Source organism: Rhineura floridana, chromosome 3 (genome assembly GCF_030035675.1).
Source record: "Rhineura floridana isolate rRhiFlo1 chromosome 3, rRhiFlo1.hap2, whole genome shotgun sequence".
Classification (NCBI taxonomy): Eukaryota; Metazoa; Chordata; class Lepidosauria; order Squamata; family Rhineuridae; genus Rhineura; species Rhineura floridana.
Window position 1 is genome coordinate 94673577 of NC_084482.1, and position 25515 is coordinate 94699091.

The 25515-nt window shown below is 40.5% G+C and overlaps 1 protein-coding gene across 10 annotated transcripts in view; it reads right to left on the minus strand.

Moving 5' to 3' along the window:
- Nucleotides 1-8514: 8514 nt before the first annotated feature.
- Nucleotides 8515-25515, minus strand: part of TCERG1 (transcription elongation regulator 1) — a 54066-nt gene continuing 37065 nt past the window's right edge. For 8 of the 10 annotated variants that reach the window (XM_061616945.1, XM_061616942.1, XM_061616950.1 and 5 more), the window contains 6 exons: nucleotides 24703-24867; nucleotides 14359-14541; nucleotides 12347-12526; nucleotides 11353-11436; nucleotides 11107-11207; nucleotides 8515-9673 (listed from right to left, as the gene is read on the minus strand). In XM_061616945.1, the coding sequence (XP_061472929.1) occupies nucleotides 9472-9673; nucleotides 11107-11207; nucleotides 11353-11436; nucleotides 12347-12526; nucleotides 14359-14541; nucleotides 24703-24867 (915 nt within the window). In that variant the 3' untranslated portion in view covers nucleotides 8515-9471. Of the gene's footprint in view, nucleotides 9674-9867; nucleotides 9965-11106; nucleotides 11208-11352; nucleotides 11437-12346; nucleotides 12527-14358; nucleotides 14542-24702; nucleotides 24868-25515 lie in introns of all 10 variants that reach the window. The other 2 variants (XM_061616948.1, XM_061616949.1) reach the window with 2 other exon arrangements.

Here is a 25515-nt window from a genome sequence, read left to right on the forward strand (position 1 = left end):
TCTGAAGGAAAGAAAAATTCTGTTGGTTACATTTGCTGAGTTTTGCTTCAATAAGTGAGCTGAAATTGCATGATGTGCGAAGCAAAAGGGCTTTGTGCTTATATGTAATACACATAGAGCAGGTTTTGTATGCATGCTTTGGGGTGAAAAATTGCTGCTTTGATCAGATTTTGTCCAATTCAAAAAAAGTGCAGAGCAAAAGCTGTAATTTGGCTTTTACTAATGAAAGAGTATGCATTACAGGTTCTCTCATTATTACACCAAATATGTATTAAACACGCTCAAAGAAAAAGTGGATCATGTTTTTCTGGTAAATGATCAGCTCTTTACTGTGCTTGATGCCCTACTGCTGTACATGAGTGACAGAGAATTTTACAATTTAGGTAAAGTGTTTCAAAACATTTTCCATTCTGCATCACAGTAATTTAACATTTTCTAACATTTGTACTTGGCAATAAGTCTAGGCTTGAACAAGAGCAGGAATGAGCCTATTTTGCAATTGAGTGGTATCACTTCAGTTACATCCACATGAACCTCAACTTACGCAGCCAGGAAGTGGCTGCATAAAACTACATTGTTTAGATATTACTCACTCTCTCTCTGTTATAGATGTAGTTTGCATTTTCATCTTAATATGAGGATACATTGTTATTTAAAATACTCTTTTGAAAAGCAAGTGAGTTGCTGATTGAGTTTATCAATATATAGTCTATCATCAGATGTGTCTCATCTCCAAGAAATGCAGTAACGTTTCCTTTCTACACTACAGTTCTGAAAATATGAACTGTTATATATGCAGAACAGGATTAGCCTTGTTTCAGTGTAAGGCAACATGCATTATCCAGCACATGGCAATACTGTTCACAGCTGCGGAAGCACCTATATATATAAAAGCCAAAATTGATTCTAGCAAATTAGCTTTTAAATCTTAAGTGCTATTTGTAACTTTTCTGAGTGTTTCGGGTGCAAATGTGCATACAGCAAAGGTTCAAAGGATTAAAGTTACTGTTTGGATCATGTAGATATTCAATTCTGATATACAGATGGAATTTTTATTGGTACAAGCTTTTCTGAAACAAACAGGGACACAACAACTGTTCCTCGAAACATTTTCAGTGCATAGCACTCCATTAACAGAGCTGCCCAAAGACATTTGTTGCTACTACACTGTGAAATCCAATGAGTTTGCTTTAGGCCAGTGTTTCCCAACCTGCGGGTCATGATCCACAAATCGGTCACAAAGCCTGTGCAAGTGGATCACGGGCTTTATAAGTAAACCTGAAATAATTATTGCTTGTAATCCTTAACTCCCATCAAACCCCACACTGCATTGTTGGCAAAATGCGAGCTCTCCCACTGATACTTGCCAAAATGGATTTTATTGCAGTAAAACTTACAAAAAATACTCGTAGTTCATTATATCTAATGTTTGTGTAACCATGGGTTGTATTCAAGTAAGTCCTCTTCAGAGTACAGCCGTTGAAATTAATGGAGCTAAGTTAGTCATTTCAATTGCTCTACTCTGAATAGGGCTAGTGTTGAATACACTGAGTAATTTTGTATACCTTACGAAGCACTATCCTGCAATCAGGTGATTGCTGTTCCTATATTGCCATAACAAAACAGTGAAAAACTTTGTAAGTACTATTAATATTTCAACAAATTCCACATTAATAGGGGTGCGAAGTATTTTTTTCTTGGATGCCCCAAGCAATGGTTATAAAACATGTAGTCACAGCACATGAAACCAACAGCTGTCAAAGACCTAAGGTCCAAAATGTGAAAAGAACTCAGTGTGAGTAAATTTGGACTTGGGGGTTGCCATACCAAAAAGGCTGGGCACCACTGCTTTAGATTACTATAATAGGACAGAAGACACTGGGGAGTAACAGATGTACATTGTGAATGAATTCCAGAGTTTGATCTAGTGGAAGAGAAGATCATTTTCACCGATTCCTCCTTCCTGCTGCAGCCACCTGCAAATCTGTTCCAGAAAGTTGGGAGACTCTTCTTAACAGAATGGAAGGTGGCACAGGGGGCTGAGGGGAAACTGATGAAAATTGCCTCCCTTCTCTTACATTAGCAGATTCTTCCACTTGATCAAAATCTGTTGCGTGAATGAAACAGTAATGCTGGATTTCACCCAGTAAGAGTTGTGCTCCAGCACCTTCTGTGACATTGCAAAGGATCCTGAGATGCAGTTCTTGCATGATGTGCTACTTCATTTAAGCTTAAAATTTTGCCATTCCAAGCAACTATTACATGGATTACATATGATTAAACATGCCAGTTTAAATACACTTCAGGAGGCTTAGATATCAATTAGTGCATGCATGTTCCATTGGTTGTGTACAGAACGTATTTTTCACTAATACACTTAGGTTTGATTATAGCTGCATTGGCTATTGTCCATGCAATCCATTTGATTATAACTGCATTGGTATTGTCCATGCAATCCTTTAGATTTTAAGATGCTTAAGAAGAGGGTATGCAAGATGCTCCTACTGCACCTTGCCCACCTTACTTGGGCAAATATTACATCTGACACAACAGAACAGCAGGGTTTTTTTTGTTTTCTCTTCTCTAGAGGCAAATTTATAATCAAGCATTTACCAAGGATAAGATTTAAATTGTGAGCTTTATTAATATTATATAGTCTCCAAATTAGAATGAAATTCTCAAATACTGAAAACCTATGCCATTGTAATATTTTGCATTTGCAAGTTGTCTCTTGGAGTTATAAATGGGAAATATTCAACAAATCATACTTTGAGTTGGGTTCTTTGATAGAAATGGTCTACAAGCAATGTTTAGGAGGGAGAAGTTTGTAAATGCATATACAACCTATGGCAGTAACCCAGGGAATTGCCCTATGCAAGCAAGTATCAGAAATGAGACTCTAAAGAGAAAAGGCCCCTGAAGAACTAATTTAGTTTGATTAGAAGGGATATGTACATATATTCATTATGCATTTTTAAAAAAGTATTTGGGACTCAAATAAAATATATACTTGATTTGCAACTTATAATTCAAGAAAATATAGATGTGGTATTTTATTCTATCCTTTAACAGATCTTTCTTAATATGAGAACAACCTAGAAGACTGGAGCAGGGGAACCACAAAATTATTAATCAATCTAAAACACTGAACTATTTCCAGTGGGGTTCTCTCACCAAACATTCTGGGTTATCTATAACTCTGCAATCTGGAAAAGGTGAAAAATCCAGAGAACACCAACAAGAACAGCAAGTACGAACAATAATAATAAAAACTCCAGGCATAATAAAAGCAAACATTGGTCAATCAAAAGCCTACTGGAACAGAAAAAGGCGTTGGAGTATCATCAGGTAAAGGGCAAGATGGATCTTGCAGGGCAAGGATTTGCAGTCTAGGTACTGCAACAAAGGCCTTTTCACATGTTCCTGTCAATTGCAACTCAGGTGCAGGTATACAAAAGGATCATGTAGGAGGAGACAGTCTTTTAAGAATCATAGTCCCAAGTTCAGAACATAAATGTAATAATTAGCATTTTTAATTGAGGCCAGAAACGGACCATCAGCCAGTTAAAATATGAGTCATTCTTCAAGAAAGGAGCTTTTATATTATTATTATTATTATTATTATTATTATTATTATTATATTTTATATTATTATTATATTTTATATTATTATTTATTTTATACTACCTGATCTTTCTGAGGCAGACCCACATTGTGCATGTTACAGAAAACCAACCTCGGTGTAACATGTGGGTGTGGCAAGGTCCACCTTCTCCAGATATAGGCACAGAACACCAGCCTAAGCTGGACAAACACACTCCAAACTTGCAGCCACTATCTGGGCATCCATCAACAAGGCTTGGTCCAGGAACACTCCCAAATAGCAAAACTGATTTTTCAAGGGGAGTACATCCCCATCCAGACTGAACCCTTATCACTTCTTGAACAGTCCATTTGACCAAGAGCCCTTCTGCCTTGTCAGGATTACAGATGAGATCCTGTTTATTACCAGTTTTAGACACCGGTTCAGAACCTCTCACTTGATTGAGATGGAGAGGAGAGAGAACTCAGTATTATCAGCATACGGATGACAACAAACTTCAAATGTCTGGATGATCTTCCCCTGCATTCCCATGTATATATTAAACATCACAGGGCCAAGGTAGAACCTTGAGGGGCACTGTTGGCCAGAAGGCATGGCTCTGAGCAGCAGTTCCTTGGCACTGCCTTCTGAAACCTACCTTCCAGAAAATATCAGAATCATTGTAAAAATATCCCCTCAAACTCCATCCTAGCCAGGTAGTCCATAAAGACTCCCCAGTCACTGGTATCAAAAGCCACTGAGAGGTCCACCGGGATCAACAGAGATGCATCCCTTCCCTTGTGTTCAGTATACAAAAACACATAAATCTTCCTTATATAGAAGTAAATCCAATATTTTAAAATAGGACAACTAAACAGAAAGGAACTTTTAACATTTATTACTAGCAGCACTAAGGTACGCAACAGGGTGTGTACCGATCACAAGAATTGGTTCAGATCCCAGTTCAGCACTGAGGAAAACAGCCTGCCTTGGTCTGCAACACTTCAGAGGCTGCCCAATTTGGTTTGGAGGTCGAGTCAGAAAGAAGTGAGGCTTTGTATCTTTCCCTGTCACAACTGGGAAATGTGAAAAATGGCTATACCCCTCCCCTTTTGACAGAAGTGGATGGATTTTAACTGTTATTATTAGTTGCTTTTTCCCAGAAAGGTGAACTAAAAGTGACTTAGAAAACAAACATTAAAAACAAGCGTAAATATAAAAATAAAAACAACCTAAGGTGTTCAGCTGATAATGGGTACAAAGGAGTAGATCCAAGAGAACCCCAACCCACTAAGATATTAGTAGAAAATTGCAATCCAAAGTCCTGGGTGAATAAAAATGTTTTTGCTTGGCACCTAAAAACAGAGAGAGATGGCACCAGGTATGCCTCACTGGGGAGAGCATTCCATAAACAGACAGCCATCACTGGGAAGGCCTGTTCTTTATGATTTATTAAATTTATGTCCTGCTCTTCCTCCCAAAGGAGCCCAGCGCAACAAACCCATAAATGACATAACAATTAAAACATTTAAAAACAATTTCAACAGAGAAGCAGACTGGGAAAGATTTCTACTTAAAAGGCTTGTTGGAAGAGGAAGGTCTTCAGTAGGCACTGAAAAGACAAGAGAGATCACCTGTTTAATATTTAACGTGAGGGAATTCCAAAGGGTAGGTGTCACAACGCTAAAGGCCCATTTCCTATATTGTGCAGAACAGCCTTCCGGATAAGATGCAGAGTGAAGTGATCGGCTGGGTATACAAAAGGTAAAGGTGTCCCTGCACTTTAGTGTGAGTCGTTTCCAACTCTTAGGGTGATGTCTTGCGACATTTACTAGGCAGACCGTATATATGGGGTGGGATTGCCAGTTCCTTCCCCGGCCTTTCTTTTCTTTACCCCCCAGCATATGCCGGGTACTCATTTTACCGACCACGGATGGATGGAGGGGTGAGTGGACCTCAACCCCTTTTACCGGAGATTCGACTTCCTCCTTCCGTTGGAATCGAACTCTGGCCGTGAGCAGAGCTTTGGCTGTGTTACCGCTGCTTACCACTCTGCGCCACGGAGGGTCTTTTGGGTATACAAAGGGTGAGACAATCTTTCTGTTATCCTGGTCTCAAGCTGTATAGGGCTTTATAAACTAAAACCAGAACCTTGAACTTAGCCTGGTAGCTAATTGGCAGTCAGTGTAATTCTTTCAGCAGCAGCATAACGTTGTGGCAATATCCTGTCCCAGTGAGCAGTCAAACCGTTGTGTTTTGCACTAGCTGCAGCTTCCAGACCAATCTCAAGGCAACCCCACATAGAATACATTGCAGTAATCCAACCTGGAGGTTACCAGCACGTGACAGCGGTCAGACTATCCCAGTCAAGAAAAGGCTGTAAGCTGTCTTAACCAGCTGAAGTTGGTAAAAGGCACTCTTAGCCACTGAGGTCACCTGAACCTCTAGCAACAAGGATGGATCCAAAAGCACTCCCAAATGACAAACCTGCTCTTTCAGAGGGAGTATGACCACATCTAAAGCAGGCAACTGACCAATTATTTGGAATCGGGAACCACTTTTACACGCATAATAGTCTCTCCAGAGTGGATAAAGGCTGCCAATTGCAGGCAAATAGGTCTAGGGAGTTTTGTGGTGGTACTTTTTAAGGGTTTTTTTTTTGTTCTTTTTTAAGGAAAGAACTGTAACTTTATTTTGGGGAACAATTTGATTAAATTTGCAGGCATAATAGATCCTTCTGATGCTTTTCCTTCAAGGGTAACCTTAGTTTTATGGTGGGTAAAATCTATTTCCCTAGTGTGTTGTGGTCAATTTATCTGAAAACAGCAGACCTGAGAGATGTCCTAGGTAAGAAACCTATTAAATATTAGACAAATAGGTCCGGTGAGAGGGAGAACTAAAAAAGATCCACTTTCCTCCTTTCCCTGTTATTTTGTTTGTGTGCATCAATTCAATGGATAAGCAAGCAGCATTTTAATTTGACTTGCCAGGTGGCATGAGTGATGGACCCATCCCAAATCCTCTACAATTGCCTGATTAAGCTGCTTCTTGGGTGGAGAGGGGGAGACTTCATTCCTGTGCACCTCTTGGTTCTTCCCGAATCCTTTGACTAACTTTTCCCTGAGAAAGAGGAACTGGTGCTGCCCCACACAGGCACACAATGTTTATGGTGGTTTAGTGCCCTGGAACCTCCTCCCTGCTCAATTGTTTCTTGCAATTCAGACAGACGTCATACCTGGGATCCACTGCCAACTCAAAGTAATTCCAGACCATGATCTGCCACTTGCTCCCAGGTACTAGTGCTGCAGGGGGAACCTACAGTTGCTGTGCATCATCACTTCTCCTGCCTTTAACAGTGAAGGTGAATTTGAGCTTGGTTGGAGTAGAATTCAGCCATTGCTGTTGCCACCTCTGCCATTGCCCACACACTGCCCTTGGGAGCATCATGTGGTTTGTTGCTAGCACCACAGTCCTGCCTCATGACCAATTGTGAACAATAGAATTGTGACTGTGTAATAATGATGACAAAGTGTATTGTATGATGCTTTGCTGCTCACAAGTGAGTGCTTCTGCACACAATAGCACTGTAGTTTAGTAACAGACTGTTGTGTGTGTGAAACAGTCACAGGCATTAAAAGAAAACAGCATTATTAATTTAACAAATAAATAGGTAGGTTATGGTTTGGCAATGAATTAAATAAAAATCCCTTGGGGCAACCTATGGTGTCTGTGAAAAAGCCACATACAATGTATGAATATAAGGCTGTATAAAATGACTTCAGACAGACTAAATAAAGACTACAATGAATTTAAAGCAAACTCCTCAGACCGAAACTATTTTAGGAGCAGGATGGAGGATTCAATGACTCTAAGAATAAGGAAGCAGTTCAAGATTTAAAAAATAAAGACTAAAAAAATTAAAAAAAAACACCAGCAAAAGGAATAAATGAAAAATAACTCTAATTTGAAAGAAAAGGGCGGGTAAGGGGAGGGATTTAAGCAAAAGAAAAGTCAAGCACTCCATCAGACTCTTAATAACATCCCTGATCCTTAGAGACAGAAGCAAGTCATGGGATTAGACAGTCCTGGTATAATCATTTTCTCTGATTACATGCTAGACCTGTCAGTTACTTTCCTCCCTCATGTGTTTGATTTACCTCCTCCTTAGCCCACTCTGGCATTTTCATTATATGGTAAGCTTAGAGACATTAGTTTTACCTTTAGCAGACCATTTTGGGGGGAGTCTAAATCATTGAGGCACTAAAAAGTTGTTCGTGGGGAGAGCCCTTGCTTTGAGGCATCTTACAGATTCTGCTTTGCCTTGGACAAGTGCAGATTCCCTCCAAAGCAGTCCGCTTTGATGTGGGATTCCTCTGAATCCGTTGCTCACTCTGATAAGCGACATCCCTCAGTGTACTTTCTCTAAAAACAAAATAATGATTGATATATTTTTTTTTGCAATTATGATGTTTGATCCACATACATGCTCTGGTATTTAAACTACTTTGAATGTGTAGCTGATTTCCCACAAATTATTCTGTGCCTATTTGGATGATTTCTAGACTGTCTGAATTGCCATATAAACACATAGGATGTGATCCCATGATCCCTAAAATGATGTTCTGCTCAAGAGGTGCATAGGCAGAGAAAGAGGTCAGCCTTCATAAGCCTGTCCACTGTGGGTGCAGAAACTTTTGCTTTCCAAGTATGACAGCTGTGGAACTGGTGCAGTTTTCTCTCTCTTCCCATTGGGAAGGAATATTTGGATGGGAAAAAGCTATCTGAAAAGGAGGGGAATATAAAAATGTGCCTCCATTTTCCACCCTGTTGGGGCTTTGGATTTTCTGCTTCAGATTCTTCTCCCTCCTCTGCCCCGATAGGACTGCTCTATCCAAATGTAATGAGCCATTACTAAGAATACACAATCCATATATAAAAAGGGTTGGTTTATTGTCGTTCAAATACGTAAACTGAACAATCCCAACATTTCAAAATTAAACTTTAGAAACACAAGTTTAACATTCAAAACAGGAATATAGTTTACAAGAAATATCCAGAAGGGAAATCCATATTCTAATCCAGAAGTTGGTAGAAATCACTTTATGGTAAATAAAAGTGTATTTGTACAACCGTGCTATCCTGGGAAAAACACTTTTTTCCTGTGCATTTCCAATTTACAGCAAAAACATTAGCAGACTACTGGGCGAAGCAACTTGATTTTGCCTACTGGGGAGGACAGGGAGAGCGGGGAATTAAAGCAGGCCTGTGAACAAGATCAAATGGTGTTTATTCAATTTGGTCACTGTAAGGTTCATTCTCCTCTCATGCTGGATCTGACACTAATGGGGTTCGTCCTGATTTATAGACAGGAAAGGCCACACTTGAGTACAGAATTAGGATCTGTATTTTCAGGCTCATGAAGGGGTATAATCTTACTGCGGTGTTCAGCAGTCAATAGTTTAATCATCAGAGTGCCTGACCTTGGCTCTCCCATTAGGACATCTGCAGTTTTTTTGTCGTTCTTAACTTCAAACCACAAATATCAATCATCCCAAGGCTTTCACATGTAACACTGCTGAGAATGCCTCAAAATGCTACCAACATTCACACTTTGTACACAGATATCGCATTGTTCTAGGACCTAAAAATCACTGGAAATAGCTGCATGGTTAGAATATTTGTCAGTCATGCAACAAAGAGAAAAAGCATCAGTAATGCAAATGTTCTCTCTTTATAGAGACTGCTTTATGTTCACAAATGCTGCTTTTCTCTCTGCTCCGTGGATGGTTCTGCAATAGGTTCACGGTAATGTATACGATTAAACCTGCTAGACGGTTCATGCAATCTTCTTGACTTAACAGATATTCTTGTTTAAGAGTACTTTGCAATTATTTTGTTGTTCGTCTTGTAGGCTCTGAAGCTGTGGGGGGTGGAGGGGGTCCTCTGCGATCTAAGTCATCTACATAGGACACTATGAGTTTGCGTCTCTCCTCGGGCACACAGTCAAGTACCAGATAACGTTTGTCATTCTGTAGTATCTTTTCAATATCCTTCAGGTGCTGGTCAGATTCCTGGATCAACTTTTTGGATCTGCAATTAAGTGTAGGGGTCATCATTACCATCAGGAGACTGGGTGCTACATAAAATGAACTGGAATCTTGATGAAGATACTAGTGGACAGGTGTCCCAGTAACAATACCACCCACCAAAATAAATCTCTCTTGACATTGCAACCAGGTAGGCCAAATGCTCAAAAGGACATAGAGACTGGGCTATCCTCTCACCTATAAGGTTGCCCCTTCAGGTCAGGGGTGAGGCAAAATGGCAGGGATGTGTGAATGTAAAAAATCTTGCACTGCCACTGCCTGTGCTGTATCTGTTCTGCAGGTAAACAGAAGACTTCAGTCTCAAGGGCTGCCAGTACCTTTTAAAATCAGCACTAAGTTAAACTATAAAAATGTAAAATAAGAAAAATGAGCACATTTCAAATTAAACACTGTAGTTGAAGAACACCTGTAAAAATGGATGCCAATATCCCACTTGTACTCTAGACCAACTGAGGATTAATCTCATTATTACATTCATTTGAGATAGCACTCTACTTCAATGACAACAATAGCAACAATCAGGTGGGGAGCTCATGCCAGCAGCTCTTGACTAAATCACTGACAGCCTGCAAGAACTGCTGGGGCAGTTCTTTCCCCATCTTCCTGGGGTTACTTAAAGAGCCCTGAAGGAAAGGCAGCAGAGAAACCCAGGCTAGGGTAGCTTATCTTTTCATTCCTGGTAGAGATCACTAATAGCTTAAGGTAAATCTGCTGTTTTATTAGATTGTTCAATATTAAAACAAAAAGTTACATTTTTTAAATTGCCTTGAATGCTTTAGCATAAAGGTGGTATGTAAATTATGTCCATAAATACTTTGTAAAAACACTAACTACACAAAAAAATAAGACAAGCCATTAGGATCAAATTAGCCTTGCTAAATGGATAGGTTTACATAGATTTTGGGGACTGATAACAAACAAAACAGTGGTTTGGATCCAAGGAACCACCAACAGGAGAAGGAGAAACATTGCTTTTCCTTGAGCAATTCCATAGCAGCTACAGTAGCCTTCACCAACCTGTGGCCTTCCAAACGTTTTGGCCTACAACTTGCCCTCGACACCTTTTGGGTGGGGTAGGAATTTAATAATAACTAAAGATATCAGCCCCAGCCAACACACTCATAGGATCCGGTACCTGATGTGAGTACGGCTGTTTTGGCTGGGCTGATGGGAGTTGTAGTCCAAAACATCTGGAGGTCACCAGGTTGACAAAGGCATAGCTAGAGAACTTTTCATAGTGCAGCATCACAGTACGTATGGGGTTGTGTTACACCATTAGAAACTACACATAATACTTTCATAGTCTTGGAAATAACTGGTGGCAATCCAAAAATTCCCCATGTCAAAAAATTGCTACATTAATATACAAGATTAAAAAGGAACAAAATAATCTCTGTGCTGCATCTGATTACACACCTGTATGTTATAAATTTGGTCTCTTTCAAAAGCGTTCTGAAATCCGCTTTGGCTGTAATATATTTGTCTCTGATGTACTCTTCAAACTCTCTTTGCTTTTTCTGCATGAAAAGAAAGAAGCAAATTTGGACATCTTACCATCACTACAACACTGAATTATTGGAAAAAAGCATCACAAGGAGAAAAATTATTCCTAGTTTTAACAATGCATGGGAAGTCCAGAATGACTACTATAAAGCTTCTCACCCTGTCACTAGAAGAGAATTTAATACACCTGGGATCTTCTTTAATTATTTTCTTTACTTCTTTCCATGTTGATGTTAAGGTAATCTTTTAAAACAGAAAAACAAACATTACAGGATGGTATATGAAATGCAAACATGCAGTGCCAACTTGAAACTTTTGCAATTATCTGGTTCAAATGATGATTTCTGATCTAGCATACAATGACCATGATTAGAGACAAGTATCCAAAAGTGCAAGAGGTTGCCTCAGAGAAGCAAACAATCCTATATTCAGAAGATGTCCAGAGAAGGTCCCAAAACACACACACGCAAGCATCATATACTACTGCCCCATAACAGATTAAGTCTACCTTGCATCATGTGAAAGACATTGATACCCTTTCACACTGTTCAACTGTTAAGAGAGAGGAAGGAGGGAGGAAATATAAAGGTGCTACCTGAGGGCACATATTTATGGATCTGGGCAATTGTTATATTTGTTTTCACTTTTGAGCTCAATATTATTTTATTATGCAAGCTTTTAAAAGAAGGAAGTTGAGAAACCGAGTTCATTTAAGTAGCATTTACAGTAAAATGTGAGATATTTAATTTGGCAGAATGTCAATCAGTATAGGCCACTGCAAATATAAATTGTTAAAATGTACTGATGTAGGATCAAGCCTATTCCATTCCCTACCAATGAATATTGTTATGCTTCTTTGAGATCCTTCACTCACTACAAAAGTTTGCCAGAATTACAAATCTCTCTCCAGCCCCAACATGGCTCAGTTCTAGAAATAGGAGCAGATCATAACAGTCAGGCTGGACACAGATTAATTGATACATTTAGTAAACATGTATTTTGTTCCAAGTTTTGCTAGGCAAAAAACAGTGGCAAATGAAAGGACAGATACCAATTTCCTCTCAAGAATAATTTTTAGTAAAATTGAGAAATAGCTAAAGAAACACAGAACTATAAAGAAAGTCCAGGGGAAAATGTGGAGCATCTCTCTTACTGATGAAGTTTCATCCAGAAGTTGCCGGAAATGCTCCTTCTTCTTCTTTGTAAGTGCCTCAATGTGTTCATTAAATAGTTTTTCCTTCTCTTCTCTTTCCAGAAGGGAGCCAGATTCCCACCGATGATCTTTTCGTAGTGTCCTTCTGGTATCTGACCACGACACATCTGAAGATCGCACCTAACCAAGGAAAAAGTTTAGATCACTATACAGCTTGTTGTTTGTTTTAAAAAAGATACTTCAAAGCCTTTGGGTTAATTTTCATTAAGAACATTATCCATGGCTTAGATACAAATGCATCTATCAAAGAAGCAGAAAGATGTCTACATTAATTTAAACATGTCCCCAGGGTAGTCTCTCGTTCTGTGGGTGTCCAGAGAAAAATAAGTCTGAATTTTGGCTGTGCTGAAGATAATATATAAACCTAGGAGTTCTATGAAAACACAGAGTGCTACCCAGCTAAGTCATACTCATTGCAGCCCCTTTGAAATAAATAGGCTTAAGTTACTTCAATGGGTCTATTCATCACCCATTTTACCAAATTGGAACCTTTTAGTACTAAAAATACTGACTATCTATAGAGAGAGAACAGCGGTATTACCAGCTACAGTATTATACAAAATGTACAACATGAGGATATATTCCCAAATTACTTCAAGGGGAAAAAATTAAAGATATCCTTGTTGTCTAAAGTAATCTATTCACTGCTTATGTTACAGACTACCAAGATCACATTCTTTATTCTTATGGCTAACTGCAATACTGGAGACACTGTGAATTCTAGAACAGGCACAGTTACTCACCTGCCTTTAATAATACCAATACAAGGCAATCTACTGAGTTCATCGTTGGGGCAAAATTTTAAATGGGGGCTTCCTGGTTCCCAGCTTATTTGCTTAAGCCACTACACTACCTCTCATGCACCATGCAGTTATCAGGAGATGGCAGGACAGGGGCTGCTCATATTCTCTGGAACTTGGAAATGGAAGAGGAATTTAACAGGATTCCCCTGTAAATATTCCAAGCTCTCTTGTCCACAAAAACATCTGAAGGCATGCAGGAAAGAAGTATTTGCTGAAAGCGCAGATACAAAAGGGGATTACAGAAATTGCCTGCACTCTTGAGGGAGGCAGGGTTTTTGTGCAATGCAACACTCCCTTTCCTTAACATGTCTTCTGCTACCATTTAAAATTCTATTTCTTACCAGAATTCTACAAAAAGTAATGAATAGAATTATGAAGTCATTAGTTTTATGCAAGTATGTACTGGTTCAATCACTTATATAAAATAGAGAATTAAGTGTTTTTGATGCTAAGATATTTGGTATGGAATCTGTTCTCACATGGAAAATACACTCAATTGCCGTCCTTGAAAAGTCAGTTGGCAAAAACATTAGAACCAACCAAAATGTCACATGACCATGGCAAGCTTTTGAGTTATCTACCTTCCTTCACGAGACAGGATGTTACACAAAGGAAAGGACTGAGGGGATGAGGAAAAATATAAAGTCCAAAAATTAGGCCGGATGTTGTAACCATGAAGCTAGCTTGTAGACTCAGTTCCAAGATGGAACTTGGTGTCACATCTTGCCTGTTGAAGAGTTCTGAACTAAAAATGCTTGCCACCATTTCTGTGACATTTTTGTTGGTTCTAATAAAGTTATTACTCAATTGTGGATTTTGGAGTTTGTTCTCATGGACTAACTCTGCTATAACTGCTTTTTATGTCTCATTCTTGTGTTTACTTGATACAACAGAAATGCATAAAGAAAGTTTGGCACTTGAAACTATTCCACTGGAGCAACTAAAATTACTAATTACAGTGGACAATCAAAAAGAAAAAAGGCAGTTAATTTAGTTCTTCTCAATTCATAGGACCTTAGGGAAGGAATCTATACTCACATCAATGTCTCCAGAAGTTCGTATATTAACATCAACAGGAAACAATTTTGTATGCTCACTGTACACAAGTGCATGCTTTCACTTGTTAATTTCAACACACAGGAGCCTCACCATATCAGATAGGAGAGCTTTGAAATTCTGGATGGCCTCTTCCCGTTTGTGCTGTTCCCGTTCTCTATCAATCTCTTTTGTCTGTTCAGAACGAGCTTTCTGAACTTCTCTCTCTCGTTCACGTAAACTTGCCTCAATGCGAGCCTGTCTTTCCAATTCTTTTTCTTTTTCTGAGTCCACGTTCTGAAATTGAAAAGTATATATTACATTCTGTTTAGCCTAACTACAACACAAAATGAACTAAAAAAAAAGATTAAATAAGTTAACCTGTTTAAAATACAATCAATTTAATGGGGAAAAATTGAAAACATTACTGCTGTTACAGTGTGAGGTTTCAATTTATATGTGTTAAGAATGTGTCAACCAAAGTCATTATATCTTTGAAGTGTGTGGGGGGAATTGCCAACAATCACCTTAACACCCACTATACTGAGGGAAGGCTCTGCTGGATCAAAGGGCCTTTCATCAGTGGAGGGACACCAATTGGGTACAATCCATCTCATAGCATACTAAAAGAGGTGACAGACTGCCTACAAAATTACAGCTGTTGCGTTTTGTTTATATTGTAAGTGGAGGATAAATCAGGGATGAGATTCAAAGACTAGTTCTCTGTGTTCAAGGAGACTTTGATCTTATATTGGCAAATCATCTTTGAAATTTTCAAAAAGGAGGAAGAAATTAAAGAACTACATACCCAAGTCCTTTGGAACACCTACAATAACTCTTGAAGTCCAAGTGCAGTATTCAACTAAAACGTTCTGTGAGCACAAGGGTTAGTACTGGCTCAACATGATTTCCCCCCCTTTCCCCCTAGGCTATCCCCAAATCTGCTCTGGTTGGTTGGGAGAATCCTCCAGAAGAGAAGTACTTGCACTGACTGATATATCAGCTTAGTGGTACAATGAATACAACCCATGGTCCACAGACTGGGAACCATATTCACCTCTCAAGTAGCAGAATAAGCGACTAGAAGTTGATTAGGTAAGGCCAGGAATTGTAGCTCAGTCTGAAGGAGAATAAAAATAATCAGGACTAAGGGTGATCCTTGAGGTGAAAATAACAGAAACGCAATGAGAGTATCATGGCTTATGCAGTCCTTAGGATGAGAAGTCTTGTCCACACTTCTGATTTATACTGTCCTAGGACTTCAATCACATGCATAAATCAAAACAAAATTCCTGAAAGGAACACATGTAAGCCAGAATATGTAAACTGAAAAAACTGCACTATTCAAATTAGCTGCAAGGCCTAGGAGAGACAAACTAATTCAGTGCCCCTTTCTAGGCACAATCAAAAATATTGGTTCTTATCTTTAAATCCTAAATGGTCTGGGGGCAAGCTACGCAGGTGAGCTGCCATGCACTTAAAATGAGTACTATGTGTATTCAAATGCCACGACCGTCAGAAGCTAAACTAGTCACAAGGTGCAGGGTTTTCTAAGTAATAGGACCCAGTCTTTGGAACTTTTCTTAAGGGAAGTCAGCTTCACTTATGATATGTACGTCTCTTCACTGATATTTAGGTGCATATTGTTTAGTAGAGCATTTGAAGGATGAACGTTTTAAGCTGCTGGACTGTTGTTACGACTCTATGATGAATCAGTTTTAGCTTTAAGTGGTTTTAAAATTGTTTTAGAGCAGATGTTATTGTTCCCATTCCTATTTTAAACCACCTTGTGGTGCTACCAAACTGAAAAGAGAGGTATACATTTTAGTGAGCAAATAAATAAATTCATAAAACAGTGTTTTTATGAATTACTAAAAAGATATTCTTCAATTAGCAGCTCAAGTTTCCAGCAGGAAGGAGCAAAGGAAAGTTTAAAGGAAATGACAAAAAGGTCTTTTGCAGAATAGCAGGAAGGGCAAATGGACAGATGCAGATAATTTATATAGGGAGAACATTGTTATTATTATTTAGATGTATTAGTCACTTGTCACCCAAAGGTCTCCAAGCAGCTTATAACATTGTTAAAAGTAACAGTAAGTATATAATAAAAACAAACAGAACAGTAACAATCACCCCCACACAGTCACAGACAGCTTTGGCAGCACACTAATACAAACTACTTCATCTTAGCCTATCAAACGCCTGGGAAAAAGTTGTCTTTACCTGGCACTGGAAAAGACACCAAATGAAGGCACCAGGCAGACCTCATTCTATAGATGGGTAGCCGCAACTGAAAAGTCCCTGTCCCTTGTCACCATCCTCTGAGCCTCCCTCAGAGGAGAGAGTTGGAGAAGGGCCTCACAAGAAAATCTAAGGGTCTGCGTAGGTTCATATGGGGAGAGGCGTTCCAGAAGGTATCGGGGTCCTGAGCCAGAAAGAGCTTTACAGGTCAAAGACAGCACTTTGAATTGGGCTCAAAAGTGTTCAGGCAGACCGTGTTATTGGAACAGAATTGGTGTTATATGCTCTGTTTGCCTTGAACCTGCCAACAATTGGGCAGCCACATTGTGCACTAAATGATGCTTCTGAATGGTTTTCAAAGGCAGCCCCAAGTAAAGTACATTGCAATAGTCAACCTTGAGGTCACTTGAGCATAGATGACTGAGCCAGGTTATCCCTGTCCAGATAGGGTTGCAGTTGGGCTGCCAGCTTAAGTTGATGAAAGGCACCCTGTGCCACTGAGGCCACCTGTGTCTCAAATGACAGCAATGGAGTGTGACCTCATCTAGAGCAGGCTGCACACTCAGCCACTCAGAGGAACCACCCACTAACAGCATCTCAGTCTTAGATTAAGCTTCAGTTTATTGACCTTCATCCAGTCCATTTTTTGCAACCAAGCACTGATTCAGCACATCCACTGCCTCACCTGCAGAAGATGAAAAAGAGATATAGAGCTGTGTGTCATCAGCATATTGATGACAATGCACTCCAAAACTTTGTGTTATCTCACTCAGTGGTTTCATACAACATGAGAGATAGAACTGACCCCTGTGGGACTATATACTGGAGAACCCATGAAGCCAAGCAAGGCTGCCCAAGAACCACCTTCTGGAGCCAGCCATCAAGTAGGAACAGACCCACTGCAATGTGGTGACTCCAACACTGAACTCAGCCAGTCGCCCCAGAAGGATACCATGGTTGGTGGTATTGAAAGCCACTGAAAGATGGAAGAATAACCTGTTGGAAGTGGGACAAGAGCAACCCGTTTGGGTTCTTTTGTTTGTATTCCAGAAGGAAGATAGAGTTAGGGTCCTCCAGATGGCTAGGCTTGCCTACCTTTACGTGTACTGTTCTTTCCTAACTTCCTTCCATTGTAAACTGATATGCTCAGGGAAGCTGACCTGCCCATCCTTCCTTTGTCATCTTTTTTGACCATCTGAGGAGAGAGATCTTTGTCTTTGCTCTCTCTCCTGAGCCATGAGGGCAATACCCAAGTCTGGGCACTGCGCCTCCAACTTAGTTAGTTAGAACTAGGTATGCCTTTCCTATGACTATGTATTTTTATAAATAAAGTAAGTTTTTCTTATTTTACTAAGTCTTAAGTCTCAGTGATCTAAATGCAGGGTAAAAGCCTGCTGCTTAGGTAAATACACACACTGGCACACACGCAGCTCAGATGCTGATTACCTCTACATATTTTCATAACAAAGGGTTATGGCCACCCAGTAAGCTAAATTGAACTGCAAGTTGTGCCTGAAAGCAAAAAGGCTGTGTGTTATTTACAAAAAGAAATCAAAAGGAGACTAGATTAGAGAAAGAAAAGCAGAACAAAAGATAGGAAACCATGGCTGAAGAATCAACACAAGACAAGCATCCCAAGGCTGGAGAAGGACAATTATGTAATTTGGAGTCTCCGAATAACAGCACTTCTGGAAGGGGAGAATCTGCATGGAGTCCTGACTGATCCTGAACCTTAAGCAGCGGATGAAGTCGCTGTTGCTTCCTGGAAGCATAAGCATGCCAAAATGAAGTCTGTTCTTATTTCTGCTTTATCAGAAGAGGCACTAAATGTTTGCATGGGCTGTAGGAATGCTAAAGAAATATGGGGAAAGTTTGAAAATGTGTATCAGAGAAAATAAAACAATCATGTGATGTTTCTCTATGAGTCGCTGTACATACTGAGACAATCTGACAGAGAGGCTCTGAATCAGCATCTGGAGAGATTTATAAGTCTGCTCCAAGAATTAGAAAGATGCATTAGATCTTTAGAAAAAGATTTACAAAAAGTAATATTCCTGGCCTCTCTAAATGAACACCGTTATACCACAGCTTGCATACTTCAACAGATCAGAATTTGGATCAGATTATAGCATGTCTGAAAGATCAGGACTATAAAGAGAGACAGGAATAAGCTATGTCTGAAAAAGCAAATTTTACTGTGGGCAAAAACAGCAACCAAAGGCAAGATAGAGAGTTGAGTCATGCCCCAAAGCCGCAGCACGGCACAGAGAAAGGAAGAATTGCTTCAAATGAAAATATCCTAATCACCTTCAAAGAGATTGTCCTAGAAGGGAGACAGGAGAAAGTTGATTTTAAACAGAAGCAAGCTGAAAGAAATTCAAATAGCGAAACTAAAGTGAAGCATTCCAGTTACTATGTATCTGATGCAAAGAATGATTATAAAACCAGATTTTTAATCAACAATGGGGCTACCACACAGTTAATAAATAATAAAAAATTATTTAAGAACTTTAGCCCCCATACACAGAATATAATTACAGCATCAGGAGATGTTTTCTATTCTCAAGGAATAGGCACAGTGGAGCTACTTTGCAAAACGCCAAAGGGTTCCAGAGAGCTTGAATTGAAAAATTGCCTATTTGTTCCAGCATTTAAATATAATTTAATAAGTACCACTAAAATAATGGAGCTTGGAGGTGAACTTTTTTTAAGTGACAAAATTAGCCAAGTTTTAGACCAAGGAGAAGTGTGTTGTGCTGCAAAATTGAAAAATGGACTTTTGCATTTGGAATATTTTGAAACTACGCATGCAAATACAGCCAAAGAAACCTGTGATTCTGGATGTTTACATGTTTGGCATCAAAGAATGGGACATGCCAGCTTAGTCAGAATCAATGCTCTAGGGAAGTAAAATTTGGCTAGAGACATTAAATTGGACAGTGTAAATCCAAAGAAAAATGTGTATGTTGTATAAAGACAAAAAGTGTGAAACCAAACTTTCCTAAGCAAAGTTAAAGGAAAACTGCAAAATATCTAGAATTAATTCACACAGACCTTTGTGGACCATTAGAATGCCATCACAGGGTGGAAATTTATACATGCTCACTTTCATAGATGATTACTCATGGTATACTACAATGTACCTACTGAGAGGGAAAAGTCAAGTACTTCAAAAACAGAAGGACTAAATCAGAATTGCATCCAACAAATTTGCCAGAAAGCCACAAACTATAAGATCCAACAATGAAGGAGAATTTGTGTCCAGGGCTATGCAAGACTTTCTATGTCAGGAAGGCACAGAGCACCAGACTACTATTGTTTATACCCCAGAACAAAATGGGGTTGTGGAACGCATGAACCGGACTCTTGGACAGATGATTCGTTCCTTGTTGGAAGATGCAGTTACCACACAATACTGGAGGGAAGAAGCGGTTACTGCCACCTATCTGCAGAACCGACTTCCAGCAGATGCAACCAACAAAACACCTTTTGAGCTATGGTATGGTCGGACACCAAGCATGTGTCACCTTTGTGTATTTGGCTGCAAGGCCTTTGTACACATCCTGAAATAAAAGAGATCAAAATTTGACAACACTGCCAAGGAAGGAATATTAATTGGATATTCTTCAACACAGAAGAGATACCGAGTCACAGATCCCAAAACTGGCTAAGTTGGCATATACAGAACTGGGCACTTTGATGAAGGAAAGTGTACACACCAACCAGAAGGGGCGCCACACCAAACAGATGACAGTGAAATAGAAGACACTGAGCTATTCTTCCACAACAGAAGGGATCACAATAATACACCAGCAGAGGAAGATGAGGAGTCTGAGCCAGAAGAGGCAGCCAAAGTGCCAGCACCCACAAAGATGTACCACCAGAAAGATTTGCTTACCTCGTGAGAGATGAACTTTCAGAGCCAAAGAACTGGAAAGAGATTGAAGCCTTACCCAACGCTGAAGCTGAGAGGTGGAGGAAGGCAGCCAAGGAAGAGCTGGAAGCTCTACACAAGAATAAAACTTAGACACTGACCAAGCTTCCTCAAGGAAGAAAAGCTGTAGGTTGCAAGTGGATATTCAAGAAAAAGCAGGATGCTGAAGGAAACCTTGAAAGATACAAGACAAGCCATTGGAAAACTTCTGTATATCAGCACTGTTACAAGGCCAGATGTGGCGACAGCAGTGAGATACCTGTGCAGAAAAACCAGCTCACCAACCAAGAAGGACTGGGAAGCAATCAAGAGAATGGCGTGATATCTGAAAGGCACTGCAACCATGAAGTTGAAGTTAGCAGCTACCCAAATCCCAAACTACTGGTATATGCAGATGCTGATTGGGCTGAAGACACTACAGATCGAAAATCCACCAGTGGAAACATCTTCTGCTCTGGAGATTCTGTGATCAGCTGGGCAAGTAAGAAACAAGAGACTGTAGCACTCTCTTCCAAAGAAGCAGAGTATGCATCAGCTTCTGAAGCAAGCAGACAGTTGCCACAGCTACTTGAACTGTTCAAAGAATTAGGCATCTCTATAGCTGGGCCTGTTGTGATCAGGGCTGTGGAGTCGGAAGCAATTTTGGGTGGAGTCGGTAGAAACGTACAGACTCCGACTTCAAAATAAAAACTTTCATAGGAATTTAGGAAAGTTTTCTTGTTCAGAAATTTTAATCAAATCAATATATTTTATGTTCTATCAACCTAGCCTGATGATTCACGTAGTGGTGATGAAATGCCTTGTGCTACCATTTTACTACAGTAAATTTGTTATTACTAGTTAATATACATTTGCCATTTATGAAGGAGTCGGACAGTAGAAAAATAGAGGAGTCAGAGATGAAGGTTTGGCGTACTGACTCCACAGCCCTGGTTGTGATGCATGAAGACTACCAAGGATGCATCAGACTCATGGAGTCAGAAGGGGTGAGTTCATGAACCAAGCACATAGATGTGAAGTACCATTTCATTACAGATACCTATCACAGAGGACTACTCAAGATGGAGTATTGTCCAACGGAAGACATGAATGCAGACGTGCTGACGAAGGCGTTGGACAAAGTCAGATATTTCAAGCTAAGAGACAAGATGAACCTCGTGGGCTGAACCAAACACTCGTTGAGAAGGGGTGTTGGGGCAAGAGCAACTCCTATTTGGGTTCTTTTGTTTGTATTCCAGAAGGAAGATAGAGTTAGGGTCCTCCAGATGGCTAGGCTTGCCTACCTTTATCTGTGCTGTTCTCTACCTAACTTCCTTCCATTGTAAACTGATATGCTCAGGGAAGCTGACCTGCCCATCCTTCGTCATCTTTTTTGACCTTCTGAGGAGAGAGGAGACATCTTTGTCTTTGCTCTCTCTCCTGAGTCATGAGGGCAATACCCAAGTTTGGGCACCGTGCCTCCAACTTAGTTAGAACTAGGTATGCTTTTCCTATCGACTATGTATTTTTATAAATAAAGTAGGTTTTTCTTATTTTACTAAGTCTTAAGTCTCAATGATCTAAATGCAGGGTAAAAGCCTGCTGCTTAGTGAAATGCACACACTGGCACACACGCAGCTCAGATGCCGAGTATCTCTGCATATTTCCATAACACAACCGAGTCACACTCTCTGTCTTTCTCCCAACCCAGGTCATCATATGGGGAGACTAAGGCAGCTTCTGTACTAACTCCAGGTCTGTTTGGAGCTATGAACAAATTCCATTCTCAGGACACAGCTCTGAGGTTTACTACAAGTTAATTACTCTACAGATAGATTTTGTGATCACTGCATGACACTTGGGAGATTCCCCTCTTCTATTTATGAACACAGATTACTTCTAGTGTATTACATTATTTTGTGTTTTTAGAGTCCAGAGCTGAACTTAAAAAAAAATTTTTTTTAAGAATTATTCCAACACCAATATGTCAAGCATTACTGAATAGTTTATATTCATTGGGGACAGCAATCCTCCAAGGGCAGGGAAGGGAGAACTTGTGGCAGTCAACCTCTCAAATTCTAAACCCTGCTGGTCTTGTGCTGGCCTGGGGGTGGGTGGGAAGAGGAAGACAAAGTAGTACACTGGCTATAGGGCCGTCTTACTCCACTCTCTCCCTCCTCCAAATTATTGAGGAAATGGGAGGACTATGGACCATCATATATTCCGGAGGGGTTCAGTACACAGCCACGGGTGAGGCAGAATGTACAGACCCAAATAGGCTCAGTACACGGCCACGGATGGGGCAGAATGCACTGGCAGATGGCGAAGTACACGGCCACGGATGGGGCAGAATGTACTGGTTTAGGAGCGTTGGTACACGGCCACGGATGGGGCAGAATGTACAGAATTATCAGTCTTGGTACACGGTCACGGATGGGGCAGAATGTACAGTTCAAACAGCTCTTGTACAGAAGTATCAGCCTTGGTACACGGCCACGGATGGGGCAGAATGTACAGTTGAAACAGCTCTTCTACAGTAGTAACAGTCTTAGTACACGGCCACGGATGGGGCAGAATGTACGTGGTTAACAGCCTTGGTACACGGCCACGGATGGGGCAGAATGTACAGTCCAAACAGCTCTTGTACAGAAGTATCAGCCTTGGTACATGGCCACGGATGGGGCAGAATGTACAGTTGAAACAGCTCTTGTGCAGTAGTAACAGTCTTAGTACACGGCCACGGATGGGGCAGAATGTACAGTCCAAACAGCTCTTGTACAGTAGCAACAGTCTTAGTACACGGCCACGGATGGGGCAGAATGTACAGAATCAAATAGTTGCAAAAGACTACATACAAGCAGATGGGCAGCAGTAGCAGAGGCAGTAGATCTGAAGCCTTGGCTCTGCTATCCTCAGCCGTTATAAACTAGATCCCCTTTATAAGTACTGCGTAAGCTAAACAGAAAGAGCGTGAAAAAGGAGACAGACAAAACGGCGCCCGTGAAAAAAGCGGGAGAAAAAATGGCAGAGGAAGGAGCAATGGCGGACACTGAGGGAAAAGCTCGGGTAAGACGGCTTGGAAGGCGTTCTACAGCCGCGGAGCTGAGAGACGTAACTGCGTCATTAAATCTAGATGGGGGAGGTTCTGCCAAGAGTCAGGGGAAGAAAAATAAGCCGCAGCCGCAGACCCCAAGAGACCATTGCGGCGAGAATCTTAAAGCCGCGAAACGAGTCGGGGAACGCAGGACAGCCCCACTAATAGGAGCTGTTCAGAAGGCAGGACAGAGAGCCGCAGCCGCAGGCTCCCGGAGGGGGAGGTTTGAAAAAACTGCCTCAAAGAAATGCCGCTAATTAGAGTCGTTGAGGCGGAAGGGTGGAGAGCTGCCGCCGCAGGCTCTAGGAAGGGGAGTTTTGAAGGAGTCGCCTCAGAAACAAGCCGCAGCCATAACCGGGAGGGCGGCGAGGGACTGAAGGCGCAGGAGCCGCAGTAGCAGGCTCCCGAAGTATGCGAGAGGCCGTAAAGGCACAAGAAACGGCAGCGGAGCAGAGCAGGAAGCCGCAGCCGCAAGCCCCTGGTTTAAAGCTGTGTCCGCCGCCTATAGAGGAGAGAGCCGCAGCCGCGGTCTCCGTGAAGCGCCATAAGGCAACTTCCTGGGGAAAAAATCACAGGGAAAAAAGAACCCTCCAAAGAAATTCCCCAGGGATAACAACTGGATTTAAACAAATGGTTTGAAAAACAAGACAAGACAAGACAGGACAGAGGAGGAAAACGTACACACACAAATCTCCCACCCTGTCACACAGAACAGAAAGACTTATCTATAAGCTACACTATCAATAATCAAACTTGTTCGGTACGAAGGCAAGAATGAACTGGAGAGTGGGAGGGGCCTGACGCCCCTAGTCTTGACTTCAAAACATTCTTGCCTTCGGACGATAGGTGGAGCTATAACCCGCTTGATGGCAGTCCTTCTATGGAAAATCACCCCCATTTGCTCCCTCTGCACCATCATTCTGCAAAATATTATGGGCAGTGGGATGCCCTTCAAGGGACCAAAGGGTTGTTTTATATATAATACATATTGTATGGTGCTTAGAGAGTTGATTTTATAAGGCAACAAATAAATAAGGATACCAATCTGAGAGTAAAGGTCAATGCCTATTACAGATAAGAAAACTAGATTAAAAAAAAAAAGAAATAGCATTCTATTATTTGTGCTATTGGGGGTACTTCAAAGTTTATATGAATTGCTCCATCAGTAAAATACTAAGAAAATGGAAGCAGTTTCACTAGTAACACATACTTTGGCTATTTTTTCAATGTACTGCTTAAAAAGATCCTCCCTTAGTGAAGAACTATCCACAGCTTTGTAGCGAGGGTCAGTCTCTACTTTGTCTTTCACTTTGCTCCAGCGAGACTGACTGTCCAAGTGATGATTAGATAACAGTTCAAAGAAATCCATTTTGATCTGTATTTTAAAACATAAGACAAAAGGAAGAAAAGGGGACAAACGAAGTCACTCAACTTCTGAATGCTTGCAGTGCAGTTTTTTTAAAATAGCAACAGCAGACTTACCGTACAGCAAAAACTATTTTAATTTCATATATTCAAAATTAAATTTTCCATAAGGATACTAAACTTTAAATTTAATCCACTGTCATTTTGGAAGAAATGTTTGTAAATATATTAAAACATAATACAGAAGCCTTCAAAATGCAATATGAATAGTTCCTTAAAGGATACTGTACAGTCACTACAGTCTTAGGCCATTATTTAAAGAGGCTGTTTATACAGGCAGAAGACAATTGCCTCAATATTTGGGGCTTTCTTGAGAAGTTTCTAGTACAGCAGCACTACCCTGCTAATCCACCTAAGAAGCATGCATCTCATATACAATTGGTATTGCTCCTGCAAAAAACTGCAGAGGAAACCCAGACTGCAAACATGGGGCCAGTCCACACATTCATTGAAATAGTCCCTTATACGCTTCAGAGGGAAGCATGAATGCGTAGTGTGCATTCTGGGGCATATATGTTCATGATTGGTGCAATCCTTCCACTTTGAGGAAGTGTGTGCATATGTGGAGAAACGCTTGGATCGTTCATACTCCCACACC